Below are 14,127 nucleotides of genomic sequence, written 5' to 3'. Positions count from 1 at the left end.
AAATTCACCACTAAACCATATTGCTAAGTACCACATTTAAATGACCTTTAAACACCTCCAGGGATGGTGACTCCACCACCTCCCTGGGCAGCCTGTTCCAATGCTTGACCACTGCTGCAGTGAAAAAAAAATTCCATATGTCCAGCCTAAACCTCCCCTGGTGCAGCTTGAAGCTATTCCCTCTTGTTCTATCACTCATTACCTGTGAGAAGAGACCAGCACCTACCTCTCTACATTGTCTTTTCAGACAGTTGGGCACACACAACCTGGTGCCCAGCTTCTGAGAGACCTTGGCTGGGCAAGAGATGGGTGCAAGCAGGGTCCAGGCTGCCCAGCAGCCAGAGAGTTAAGCAGGCAGCAGCACCTCTGGCTGGGGGTCTTTGTTGCAGGCAGGGCCCCCCTCTCCCAGCCCAGGAGCAGATCAAAGTGCTGGGTATTTACCTCCTGGCTGGGTGTGGGACACTGGCCCTTTCTGATAGGGCTTTTCATCCCTATTAGGGCCGTGAAAGGCCTGAGCTATGAGATCAGCTGCCAGGGGCTGTCCGGGGACAGCGCTGAGCCGAAAAGGTCAGGAGGGAGGAGGAGAAGAGAAAAGAGGCAGAGGCTTAAGGGACAGGGCTCAACAAAATCGCATTTACGGTGGTCACGGTCTTCAGCCAAGCCTCCAAGACAAGGAACCAAGTGTTGTCTAAGGGCCATTATTTGGGTCTGACACGTCCAGCACTCGGGCTTTGAAGTTGGGAGCAGGACACCGTTAGAGCCCTGCTTGTCTCCGGTACGAGCCTGGCAGCTCCCACGCAGCATCTCCTGTGGGGAGAGGGTCTCATTCCTCCCCCCCAAACACCACCAGCTCCCAGGGTATCAGATGAGCAGCAAAGCCAGTCCCCAAACCCAGATGGTTGTGCCAGCAGATTGGCTTCGCTTCACCCAGGCCTTCCACAGCGCCACAGGTATGTTGTAAGGTGGTGGGGATGAGGATGAGCACACAGCAGCCCATTTGGGTGAAGAATGAGGAAGGCACTTAATTGAGGTTTTTATCAGCAGAAGTTCACAGCTCCCATTGCAGCATCAAACGACACTTTTCCTTTCAACTCATCTGCACCAAACAAGCTGTGGGCCGGAAGATGAGGAGCACATGAAAGTGGCCACATTCAAATGCAGTCAGCAAAGAAAGCCAGCAAAGAGCTGGCAGGGTGACAAACTGCCCTGGGGGGGGCTGCACCCGTCCCCCCCTCACCTCACGGCACAGCACCCATCAGAGATGGGCAGAAGGAACCAAGGAGGAAATGATTAACTACCAAGGGCTGCAGAAAAAGGAACTTGCCTGGTTCCACAGCAGCTCTCACACAGGCTGCCATGGGCTGAAGGCTTCCCAAACCAACAGCAGCTGTTTCAGAAGCACAGCCAGCAAAGCAAGTATGGCAACATGGCCCAGAAAAAAAAGAGGAGGAAGGAGGATTCTGGCAGTTGGCAGCATGCAGGTGACCTCCTTCTCCATGCCGAAGCTCAGGCTATAGAAAAACGCTGATATGGAAGAGCCCAGGATAAGGCCCACGTGGCAGAGGCAGAAATGGTTCATGACAACTAATTCCTGCCAGGTTAAGTCTAATTGCATCTAAAAACAGAAATGCAAGACAAGGGCTTTAAAGAAACACTCAGGGTAATAGATCAGGGCTCCCTGACTCCTGCTGCCAAAGGCGTTGGATTGGATTCCAAACACTTACATCAAGAATGGATGAAGGGCTTGAAGACCAACAGTAAACAGCAAACACATCAGGTTTGTGGGGCAAACATCTACCAGGGCCTTGTTTTTACTTCAGCATCTTCATCAAGTGAGGTCTTGTTGCCTTAAAGACACTCACAGGAGAGGTGGGACACCTTCCACCTGACTGAGGCCACGTAGAGAGTACTGGGTCCTGTTCTAGGCTCCCCAGTTCAAGAGAGACAAAGAGGGAACTACTAGATAGAGTCCAGTGGAGACTAAAAAAATGCTGAGGGACCTGGAGCATCTCTGAGAGGAGGAGAGGCTGAGAGCCCTGGGGCTGTTCAGCCTGGAGAAGAGCAGCCTGAGAGGAGATCTGATCAATGCTGATCAATGTCTGAAGGGCAGGGAACAAGAGGATAGGGCCAGATTCCTTTCAGTGGTGTCCAGTGACTGGACAAGGGACAACAGGTACAAACTGGAAGCCAGGAGGTTCCATCTGAATGTGAACTAGAACATTTTTGCTGAGAGGGTACTGGAGCCCTAAGGCAGGCTGCCCAGGGAGGTTGTGGAGTCTCCTCTGGAGAGATTCGTAACCTGCCTGGAAATTGTGATCCTGGGCAACCTGCTTTAGCAGAAGGGGTTGGACTGGAAGATCTCCAAATTTCACTTTCAACCCCCACCACCATGCTGAGATTTGGAGATTTTGACACTGCAGCCATGCCCAGGGATTTGGCAGAGGAATGGAGCAAAAGATCCCAACCCACAGCAGAGGTGGCCAAAAGCACTGTCCATCCCATGTGCCTGGAGAGCACCAAAAGGCTGAGGAGGGACTCACACTTGGGGGTCTGTGCTCTCCCATACCCCACCAAACACAGAAAGGGCTGGGGGGACCATCACGCCACCACAGGCAGGGATGGAGCAAGCACCAGGCTGAAGAATGTGGCACCCAGGAGACCTCCCTGCCAGCTCATGGCGGCACCACTGGGCCCCATTCAGAGCTCCTGCACGGCGAGAAACCACGCCAGGAGCTCCTCCTCACACCGTCCTGCTGCCAGGACATGAGGATTAATGTCTCTCTATCTAGGCACCTCATTACCAGAGATAGCAAAACTGGAGCAGGTTCAAAGAGGAGCGGCAAACGCAATTAGGAGCTGGAGTGAATTAGGAGGGGAGGTGGAGAGAGCCGAACCGGCACAGCTGGATACGCTGGGGAGGGTCGGAGCTGCTCACGAGCACCCCAGGAGTGCAGACACCGGGATGGGAGGAAAGGCTCCTTGAGTAGAACAGGGAAGCAGAGCAAAATCATTGCAAACTGGTAAAAAACAAGACTGAGGAGAAATTTTGGTAGCATCAGGCTCTCAGACCTGGGGTAGATGACCAGCAAGCATGAAGGAGAACCCTCACCACACCTCCAGGCCAGCACCTTCACAAAACACTCTTCAGCTTTCACCTCCCTGTAGCCTTTTCATCCTGCTAGCCCAAAAAGCCAATTGGATGGATTATTTTTGAGCACCCACACATCTTCCCTCCCATTTCAGCCATTCACAAGCCAGCAGCTCCTCTACCAGCTTGGCAGGGACAAAGGGAGGAGCAATCACACATCTGCTAATGAGCCAGAAGCACCTTTTGCCTTGAGGAGGATGGTGAGGATGATCCAAACCTTGCTTGGACACCCAGGGAATGGTAGCAGGACTTGCATCTACACACAAGTCTGCAAGTACAAGCCACCCTGGAGTCCCCTCTGACCTTTCCTGCCTGCCCATTGCTTTGTACCTGGCCAAGGAACTCCCAAAAGGACTTTCTTCTGGGGGCAAAAAACAAAGATTCCTTTCTGTTGGACCTCATCTTTCTACCTCCCACACAGCAGAGCAAGAGGAACCACCTGGGAGAGCTGCCACCACGTGCTTCCCTCCATGTGCCTGTGGCATATGACAGCTTTGGAGGGAAGGAACAAGCGACTCCAAAGCTGGGACAGGAGACCACAAAGAAAAAACCACAGAATGCCCTAATCTCAAATCTTGCCATGGAGCAAAACACCTAATTCCCTAATTCCCAACTTCTCTGGAGTCTCAGGGCCCCATTCTGAACTGGTACTCAGGTGAAGTTGGTGCCCCATGTTCTGCTGGAACCCCATGACCTCGACCAAGCCTCCATCATTCTCCAAGCATGGACCTGCAGGCAGAAGCATCTTGTTCTTGATGAAAAGGCTTCAGAAGAAGCATCACCTTCTCCTGCCTGGCCTGGGGAGAAAAGATGCTTTTAAGGAAAGCCAGGGAGGGGCTGGCACAGAGGGGGACGAGGAGAGGTTATGCTTGCTTTCAAAAGCCTTTTTCATTGCTAAGCTGAGGGCTGGGGCCGTGTCCCTCCGTGATAAAAGTGGCCCTCAACGAGGCTTGGCATGTCCAAGGCAAGGAGGGGGAGCAGCCCTGAATGGGGAAGGACCCCAGGACGCCCCCCACCAGGCTCTAGCAAGGAGGTTTTCCAGCTGCCTGGGGAAGGTGGGGGGCGAGCGGCACACGTCCTGCTCCCCTCCACTTCAGCACTGCTTCCCCCAGCTTAGGGCTGCCAGTAAATGAAAAGGGAAGGAAAAAAAGAAACCCTTTTGTGTGTCCAGGCAAAGCTTGAGGAGAGGGGAGGGGGGAAAAAAAACAGGGGGGTGAGGGGGAAAAGAGGGGGGGGGGGAAAAAAGGAAAAGAAAAAAAAAAAGAAAGACAACACGTGGGTGGTCTGCTGGGGAGACTTTTGACTTTGTTTTTTTGGCTATTTTCTTCCTTGGCAGAAAGAGCTCCTGGGGCTGCTCGGCAGAGGGTAGGGCCAGATCACAGGAGCATCCTCGGCCCACCCAGGGGCCAAAGTTCAGCTGGCAGCAGCCGCTGGCTCCCCGCACTGAGGGGGCTCGCTTCAAAGCATGGAGGAGTCAAGAGAAATTAGAGTCAGAAACGGTCTGAGGAAGGGGCAGAGGGCACTGCCGGCCCCCCGAGGAGAGAAGGGGGGAGGATGCTCTGAGCACCCCACATCCCTGCACCGTTTCCCACATGCTGCAATGGGAGACTGGGGAAAGGAGGATAAATCGGATTCTATGCCTATTTCTGGGGAGATTCCCCCCCGCCCCTTCCCTACCTTGGGATGAAGTGGGATTGCATTACAAATAGAGACTCACATCAAAAAAAAAAAAAAAAAGAAAAAAATTTAAAAAAAGAAAAAAAGGAAAAAAAAGATTAGGCAACAATGCAAGGAGTTGAAAAGGCTCAGCCAAACCTCCAGCGGGATGCAGAGCCGGGAGTTTGCCAGCCGTGTTGTGCCGGCTGTGCACACAGATCCCGGCGGATCCGCGGCCATGGTGACCCAGGTGTGCTGGCAGCGTCGGAGGGGAGCTGGCACCGGCTCAGAGACACAGGGACCTGCGTTGGTACTCGGCAGCACGACACCCAAATGCCACCGACAGCTGCGGGGAGGTTGGTTTGAGCTTCAGCAAGAAGCTTGTGTGTGAAATGCAAAAGCAGTTCCTTAAAACTTGTGGGATTCAGAGCCTGCTAAACCTCTCTCTGCCTGCACCTCGCAGACTCTGTCTGCGATCATCAAATCAAGGGTTTGGGTTGGAAGGGACCTCCGAACCTCATCCAGTCCAACCCCCCTGCAGTCAGCAGGGACATCCTCCACTAGAGCAGGTTGCTCAGAGCCTTGTTGAGCCTGACCTTGAATATCTCAAGGAACAGGGCCCCAACTACCTCCCTGGGCAACCTGTTCCATGAGGGTTCCACCACCCTCACAGTGCAGAACTTGTTCCTAACATCCAATCTAAATCTGCTCTTCTCTCACTTCAAACCATTGTCCCTCATCCTATCACTGCAAACCTTTGCAACAGTCCTTCTGCAGCCTTCTTGTAGGCCCCTTCAGGTACTGGAAGGCTGTTAGGTCTCCCTGGAGCCTTCTCTTCTCCAGGCTGAACACCCCCAGCTCCCTCAGCCTGTCCTCATAGCAGAGGTGTTCCAACCCCCTGATTTTCACGGCCCTCCTCTGGACCCACTCCATCAGGTCCATGTCCTGCCTCTGTTGAGGGCTCCAGAGCTGGACACAGTGCTCCAGGTGAGGTCTTGCCAGAGCAAAGTGCCAGAACCACCTCTCTCAATTTGCTGGCCAGGAGACAGATAAGGTAATAATAACAATAAAAAAAAAAAGTATCTATGATTTTGTAAAGGAAAAGGAAAAAAAAATCTCAAAATTAATTTGTGGAAAATATTATGAAAGAAATAACATGAAAATGTGACCTGCTGTTGATAAAGTCTTAGAGGACTGTAGCACTGCTGAGTCTAGTTGGAGGGAGTGGATTTATTCCAGAAAAAAGCTCCAGGTTAGTGCAAGCAGAAAGCCTGAACAGGACATTCTGAACAAATTCCTCCCAGTTTCATTTTTACCTCCATAACTCAGTTTGAGAGGCACGTTACAAGGCTGGGCTCCAACCCCTAAAGAACAGCCAAACCTGCAGATTTCAACATCCAGAGCTGAGACTGAGAACAGGAGGCTGCTCTCCAGTTGAAGGTGGGGTGGGGGTGGTGTGAGCTTGTCCTGGGGCATATCTTTGGTTATGGGGCCTATTTGCAGGCTCCTGAGTTCACTCTGTGCAACATGTTTTGGCTTGGGGGTTATTTGCAGCCTAAGGGTCCTGTGGGACATAGCACAGGGACCCCACTTTCAGCCCTCATTAGGTTGATGATGAAGCCTCTGCTTGAACTTGACCTCTGAGTGTGGTGGAGCCCCTGACCAAATGCTTCAAGATGTTTGTCTGACATACAAAAGACAGACCCATGGCTCTGCTTCCAGCCCCTCTGTCCCCTCTGAGGGACAGCAGAAGGGCTGACCTTTCAGTGTTCCAGAGCCATCAAGGCTGATGCCAGCCATGGTTACCAGTGGTAAAGTAGATGGGGAGCTGTGCCAAGGCTTCTGGGGCACCTGGGCTTGCAGCCTACTGTACCCCTGGAGCAACACCAGGCAGATGGCTCCAGATCCTAGCAGAGAAGGTGACCAAGCAGTAGCAGCTCTCAGCAGAGCCTGGCCGTGCCAAACGGTGACTCAGCCGCAATCTCTGTGGGTACCAGGGTGATGCTGAGCAGGATGAACAGGTTATTGCACCATGGCCTTCCTGTGTCACCCCTCCTGTGACCAGGAATCCCTGTGAGCCCCTTTGCTGCCAGCACCCTGTGCTCAGCCGTGTGTTGGGCAGCAAAACTACTGGCAGGCCCAGCTCCTGTGGGGGCTCCAGGCAGGAAAATCTAGCCTGGGAGCAGCACCATTCTCTGGCACAGCACCTCCTACCCCTTGCCACCTGCTCCGAGAGCAAAGATTTCAGGCTAAAAATACATTGTTTATGGTCTGGAAAGCAGCAGCTCCCATGCAGGTGGCTGACCTCTGCAAGCAGCGAGCCTGTAGCCTGTGATGGACAGAGGAGAGATGAGCTGCACAGCCACCGTGGCCTTTGCCAGCTGTGGGCTTGCATGCCATGGGCCAAGCCAGGCAGAAAGAGCGAGGCTGAGAAGACAAGGAGAGGAAGAATGAACTGACAGGCACAGATGAGCCCAACACTGCAACAGGCTCCCTGGAGTCCTCCCTCCAGTCCCCTGCACGCACAGACCCAGACTGGAGAATTCATCCCTCCTTCCCTCTCTCCTCTGTGTCCTACCAAGAAACAAGAGGAGCAAGCCAGCATGCAGACCATTTAGACCACAGCAAGCACCAGGCACCAGTTCCTGCTGCTGGAGCTGCTCTCAAGAGGCCACACTCACAGAGGAAGTGAGCATCTCCTCAGGTCACTGTTCCTCCTGATCTCAAACTGCCCCAGAGCAAAGCCCTACAAGAAATGCCCCACGACACCTCCAGGAGAGATGGCAGCACAAAGAAAGCTCGAGGTGTGATGGTGCTCCAACACACATTGGCTGAGGGACACACTCCTGCTCCCAGCTGTAAGCAGGGCACAGAACATAGCACAGGCCCCAGAGAGGGGCTGGTGACCCGCTCAGGCAGTGACACATCCCTCCCCTTTCTCCCATCCAGCAGGAAATATTTTCCATACGTGTCAGCTCTCTGCACCAGCCAAGTCCTAACCAAGCGCCTGGTGACATTCTCCAGGACCCCCCCGGCCCCGCCGAGCTCAGGGCTGGCAGCGAGGAAGAGGAGGGCAACTCACATGTGATGAAGTAATCCTGCTGCCGCTTGAACTCCAGGCCCATGTAGTTGGGACTGAACTCCTGAAACTTGATGGTGAAGCGGATCTCCTGCTCGGGCCGGTTGCAGGTCACCAGCACATTGGGGTCCATGACGGTGCTGCAGGCATCAGCCTGGTCCTTCCTCACCAGGTACAGCTTGTAGTACTCGTAAGGCTTGGACGGCTCCGCCCTGGGGCAGATAATGTCCAGTTTATCCCCAATCTCCGGGTAGATGACCAGCCCCTTGCCACTCATGAACCTAGAAGAGAGAAAGGAGAGAGGTTAGTCACCATCTCCACAGAATCCCAGCACGGTGGGGGTCAGAAGGGACCTCTGGAGATAATCCAGTCCAACCCCCCTTGCGAAAGCAGGAGCACCCACAGAAGGTTGCTCAGGATGGCAATGTCCAGGTGGGTTCGGAATCTCTTCAGAGAAGGAGACTCCACAAACTCTCTGGGCAGCCTGATCTAGGGCTCCAGCAGCATCACAGGAAAGAAATTTTTGTTCACATTCAGATGGAACCTCCTGGGCTCCAGTTTGTGCTCATTACACCTTGCCCTGACATTGGGCACCACAGAAAAAGAGTCTGGCCCCATCCTCTTGCCCTCCACCCTTTAGCTATTGATTAACATTGAGCAGATCCCTTCTCAGGCTGCTCTTCTCCAGGCTACACAGCCCCAGGGCTCTCACCCTTTCTTCATCACAGAGATGTTCCAGGCTGCTCAGCATCTTCATACCTCTCTTGTTTTCTAGTAGCTCCTAGTCTCTCTTGAACTCAGGAGCCCAGAATTGGACCCAGTACTCCAGATGTGGCCTTACTAGGGCAGAGTAGAGGGGGAAGAAGCACCTCCCTCAACCTGCTGGTCACACTGTTCTTAACATAACCCAAGACACCACTGGCCTTCTTGGCCAGAAGGGCACACTGCTAGTTCATGGATAACAGCTCAAGAATAGGTAAGCAAGGACCATGCCAACCTGTCCCACCCATGCAGAGTCTCTCTTTCCCACCATTTATCTCATGCTTTCTCTCCACAAGATGTTTTTTGACACCAAAATAAAGTCCTCCCCTTCCTTCACCATCACTGCTTGTGCAAAGAGGCAACACAGGATCCCAACGACCCAAACAGAGCCTTGCTTGGCTTAGTTCCACTCCTCATCCACAACAGGGGTGAGCACCCTCCCCAGTCCCCACACTGGCACCCAAAAGGGAACACAAAGGGCTGGAGACACCATGGCTCTGCCCAAAGGCCAGGCAAAGAGCTTCCTGCAGGGAGAGGTGATAATCAGGAATGGGGAGAAGTCCTGACAGCAGGGTGTGGGGAGGGAACCTGTCCACACCCCAGCTCCCCGAGGAATTCCTGTCCTTAAATGGAAGGGAGGGAGGCATCCTGCAGGACAACTTCTCCCAAGCCAGGCTCAACGGCGTGCCCAGGAGCGTGGGAGGACCGGATGGAGAGGAGCAAGGAGAAAGGAAAGCTATTTGGGGCTGGAAGGCAGAGCACTGGGAAGGGAAGGAAGGAGAGATGCTGATAATCAACATTCAGATTTCCTTATTGTGGAGCAAGCCTCTGAAACTTATTTATTTATTTTTTTAAGCGTGAAGTAGAGGATTAGGGTATCAAGGAAGGAAGCAGCAGATCAACTACTTTGATGTAGGCAACGTGAGGCATTCTTGATGGAAGATAAGGTGGGAATGGATGTTCCTGCAAAGTTATCTCTGCTGCAACTCCCTCACGTCACTTGGTGAAAACCAAAGCGCGTGCTTCGGCAGGCTGCACATCCACAGCCCTCCCTTCCCTACCACGGCCAGGCCCTGTCTCATCTCATCCCAGCAGCTGGGTCCAGAGATGGTCCCTCACCATCTCCCACCCGCCAGCTGCCATGGCCTGGGCTGCAGGTGCCATGGAAGGAAGATCAAACCAAGCCCGACCTGCTTCATGGCTCTGCTACAAGTCTTCACAAGAAGCCAAGGAGCTGCAACCTGCTCCTGAGCAGCTCAGGCTCTGGAAGCCTGAGCAGATCCACACGCAGACCAGCCTGGCTGGGAGGAGGCAGGAGGAGCCCACACACACCCCAATGACCTTGGCAAGGGTTCTGGAGCTTGGTGCCAGCTCTAAAAGCAGGAGGAACAGCAAAGACAAGACAAACAGACATCAGCTGCACCTCAAGGCATAGGGAGAGCAGGTGCAGTGCCCTTTACCCATATTTCCCTCAACATTGGAGATGAATTCAGGTGGATTGTCTGCCCTAACCTCCCTGTGCCACAGCAGAGTCCAGCTCTACAGAATCCCAACACAGTGAGGGTTGGAAGGGACCTCTGGAATCATCTAGTCCAAACCCTCTGCTAAAGCAGGGTCACCTACAGCAGGTTGCCCAAGATCACAATGTCCAGGCAGGATTGGAATCTCTCCAAAGAAGTTTCTCCTCATGTTTAGATAGAACCTCTTGGGTTCCAGTTTATGCCCCATTGCCATTTTTCTTGTTGATGGGCACCACTGAAAGGTATCTGGCCCCATCTTCTTGTTCCTCACCCTTTAGCTATCAATGAGCCTTGAGAAGATCCCTTCTCATTCCCAGCTCCATCAGCAGGTGAGCTTCTCTTTGTCCAAATGCTACCAAGTAGGTCAGCTGGCCCTTGGCCAGCAAGCCAAAGTCTTGGTAGAGATAGAGGCTCCTTCCCCACCCACAGCTGCAGCGCTGATGCAATGCCAGGAGCCATGCAGGAGGAGATGCAAAGGAGCCCCAGCCCTGGCCGCAGACATGCAGCACAAGTGAACACTTGCACGCTCGCTCAGGGCTTCCCACCCCGGCAGGCAGCGGCTGGATCCCACACCCGTTTCTCCACCACTGGCCTGAGTCAGAGGCTTTCTGGCACAGGGCTTCCCAGTGACTCAAATTCCCTCCTCCAGCCCCTGCCAGCTCCCTCCTGTCCAGAAGATGCCAAACAGGAAGCCACAAACAAGTCATGCAGATGTCTTGCAATGCCAGAGCAGGAGAAGGCGGCACCTATCCAGCTCCCATCTCCATACCAGCAGGACCTATCACACCTCCTTGGCCAAAGCCTTGGCCAACACCTGCAAACCGACCAGCCCACGCAGCACCGGCCTGTGCCAATGGCACGGCCCACTGGGATCTAGGCAAGCTGATTTTTAACCAAGGGAGAGACTAGAAAACAATCAGGGGAGCTGAGAACATCCCAGCACATCCTGCCAGCATCACTTCATCCCAGAAACTCCAGAAAGATCACCTGGGTTTGGGTAATTCGCCTCAAAGATAAAACTGATTCCTTCCAGTTCTTCAGAAGCACGTGGCTCCTGCCTGGGAAATCAGCCCAGGAACAGCTTCCAGCTCTCCTACACAAACATCAAGCAAGACAAGAGCTACCAGCCAGCACACACAGACCTTCATTGCTTGGTTTTAGGGTGCTGCTTCCAACTTCTGCTCCCCACCAGCCACATCCATTCCCACCCACCCACATTTCATCCTTTGTCTTCCAATCTCCCTCATTTTAGCTCCTTCATTTCCCCCTTAGTGTCCTCCTCTCTCCTCTAAAAGCAGCTGAGAGGCTGGGCACCAGAGAGACACAACCCTGGAGTTATATCCTCCCACTGCTCCTTGACCTCTTAACCACACACCAAGAACATTTTTTGCCCCAAGAAAGTTTTGCTTTATGGCAAGCAACACCTTGATGACCATCCTTATGAGGAGAGGCTGAGGGACCTGGGGTTTTTTAGTCTGTAAATGAGAAGGCGTAGAGGGGATTTAGTAAATGTTTATAAATATCTGAGGGCTAGGGGTCAGGAGGGAAGGGACAGGCTCTGCTCACTTGCTCCCTGTGACAGGACAAGGAGCAATGGTTGTAAGCTGTAGCACAGGAAGTTCCACCTCAACACAAGGGGGAACTTCTTTACTGTAAGGGTCACAGAGCACTGGAGCAGGCTCCCCAGAGAGGTTGTGGAGTCTCCTTCCCTGGAGACTTTCAAGGCCCATCTGGATGCATTCCTCTGTGACCTGAGCTAGATTGTACAGTCCTGCTCTGGCAGGGGGGTTGGACTCAATGATCTCTTTGGGTCCCTTCCAACCCCTGACATCCTGTGATCCTCTGATCCAAAGGAAGACCAACAACAGCTCCTGTCATGTGAGAGGCCAAGTTCTCCAAGAAATCCTCCTTTCAACTCCAGAAGGTAAAAAGCAACATTTATCACAAGAAGAGGAGAGAAAAACAGTCTCCAATTCCCTCCCAAAACTTGTCAGGAGCTGCCTGAACAAGGTCTCACAGCAGCTTGTGCGGATGAGACATTTAACTTCGAGCAGATCATTGAAGGCAAAGAGAAATGAGACTCCTGACTGCTCTTTACAAGGACATGTCTCTGAATTTATCTTAACTAGGGAAAAAAATGAGCAGATCTCCTTTTAAATTAATAAGGAAATTCATCATGACCTCAGAGCACCAGCTGTAATTTTGGGGGGGGGGGGGGGGGAGGAGGGATCTGCTGCCTTGTCCATACTTCACAGTATGGTGTCCCTCCTTTAAGGTGGGGAGGGAAAGGAAAAAAATCAAAACTCCATCTTAACACTGAAACTAAGACTGACACCTGCACGATGATCTGCGCTGGCATGCGTTAGACAACGCAAATTTGGGTCCAGAGCAGCAGGGGCATGAAAAGTACTGCTCAAAGTCAGGACCTCCTAAAAGCCCAGTTTCCAACCCTGCTGCTGGGACACAGGCAGTCCCCTACCCCCCACCAGCTCATCAGGAGGGGGATGTGCCCCACCAGCAAGAACCCAGTGATCTGGGCGCTAATTCTGCATGGTGTGTGCTGGAGCTCTGCCACAGAAGGCCATGAGCAGACACTCAGCACCTCAACAATCAACCACAGCCCCTAATGGGGTCTCCCCATGTGGCCAGCAGGACGAGGGAGGGGATTCTGCCCCTCTGCTCTGCTGAGACCCCACCTCAGTGCTGGGTACAGCTCTAGAGTCCTCAGCACAGGAGAGACATGGACCTGCTGGAGCAGGGTCAGAGCATGGCACAGAAACGATGCAAGGGCTGGAACCCCTCTGCAGTAAGGACAGGCTGAGACAGTTGGGGTTGTTCAGCCTGGAGAAGAGAAGGAGAACTTCTTGTGGGCCTTCAGTACATAAAGGGGCCTGTAAGAAAGCTGGGGACAGGCTTTTTAGCAGGGCCTTTTGTGACAGGACAAGGGGTGATTGGTTTAATTTAGAAGAGGGAGATCTAGACTAGACAGAAGGGAGGGTGATGAGACTGTCCCAGGTTGCCCAGAGAAGTGGTAGATGTTCCATCCCTGGAAACACCCCAGGTCAGGTTGTGTGGGGCTCCGAACAACATGCCTTGGTTGAAGATGCCCCTGCTGACTGTATGAGGGTTGGACTAGGTGACCTTTAAAGGCCTCTTCCCACCCAAACAATTTTTCCTCCTTAAAAAAACATCCTCCTTTACCTCTCCCACCACTTGGGAGGAAGATGGTGACTCCAGCTTTATTTATTTAGCACTGGTACCATCACTAAGTAGCAGCTCACAGGTAACATCTCAGCATCCTTTCTTCTGGTGTCAAAGGTGCCGGGAAAGATTAACCACAACCATTAAAGTTTAAAAGCAAAATATTTTTGCCTGCCAGGAGCAGAGCACTTCACTCCAGTTATCACCAGCTTCATCACTTAAAGCACCTAAAGGTGATTTTTGGGTGGCACCTGTCGCTGCCCACCCACAGAGCCACACTGGCCACTGAGAAGCATCCCAGGGAGGCATCCCCAGCTAGCAGCCATCCCAGCCCCCAGCCCCTGGCCCCCCAGCTCCCGGCCCAGCAGGTTCCTTGGGAGCGATCAGGTGGCAGCATCCAATTTCCTCATTGTTTCAGGAGGTGTTTTCTGCTGGGAAAGGTGAAAAGGGTATTTGTGAGCCTTGTAAACCGACTCCTCTGCGTTGGGTAAACAAGGGGAGCTCTGTTGGCAGCGGGATGCCGGGATGCTGGAGCAGAGAGATGGGATTAAAGAGCAGCCCCCCCACTGCCCCGAGTTGGGAGGCCGCTGCTAGGGACCCCCCAACACTTTCTGGACCAGGTAAAACCCCTTCCCATCAGCCCAGAGGGATAATCGCCCCTCACGGCTCCAAAAAGTTCTATGGGACCTGATCTGGAGACTACAACTGGGACCTGCTTCGAGAGGTTGGGGGTCAGCCAGTGCCTGGCATCAGAGGTGGCT

General features: G+C 53.2%; 1 protein-coding gene across 1 annotated transcript in view; it reads right to left on the bottom strand.

Moving 5' to 3' along the window:
- Window positions 1-14,127, bottom strand: part of EFNB1 (ephrin B1) — a 54,042-nt gene that overhangs the window by 11,722 nt on the left and 28,193 nt on the right. The window contains exon 2 of the mRNA XM_054388638.1: window positions 7,887-8,164. Coding sequence (XP_054244613.1) covers window positions 7,887-8,164 — 278 coding nt within the window. The remainder of the gene's footprint in view (window positions 1-7,886; window positions 8,165-14,127) is intronic.

This window comes from Indicator indicator, chromosome 17, assembly GCF_027791375.1.
Source record: "Indicator indicator isolate 239-I01 chromosome 17, UM_Iind_1.1, whole genome shotgun sequence".
Lineage (NCBI taxonomy): Eukaryota > Metazoa > Chordata > Aves > Piciformes > Indicatoridae > Indicator > Indicator indicator.
The sequence above is the reverse complement of the archived record's forward strand: the minus strand, read 5'-3'. Positions and strand labels throughout refer to the sequence as shown.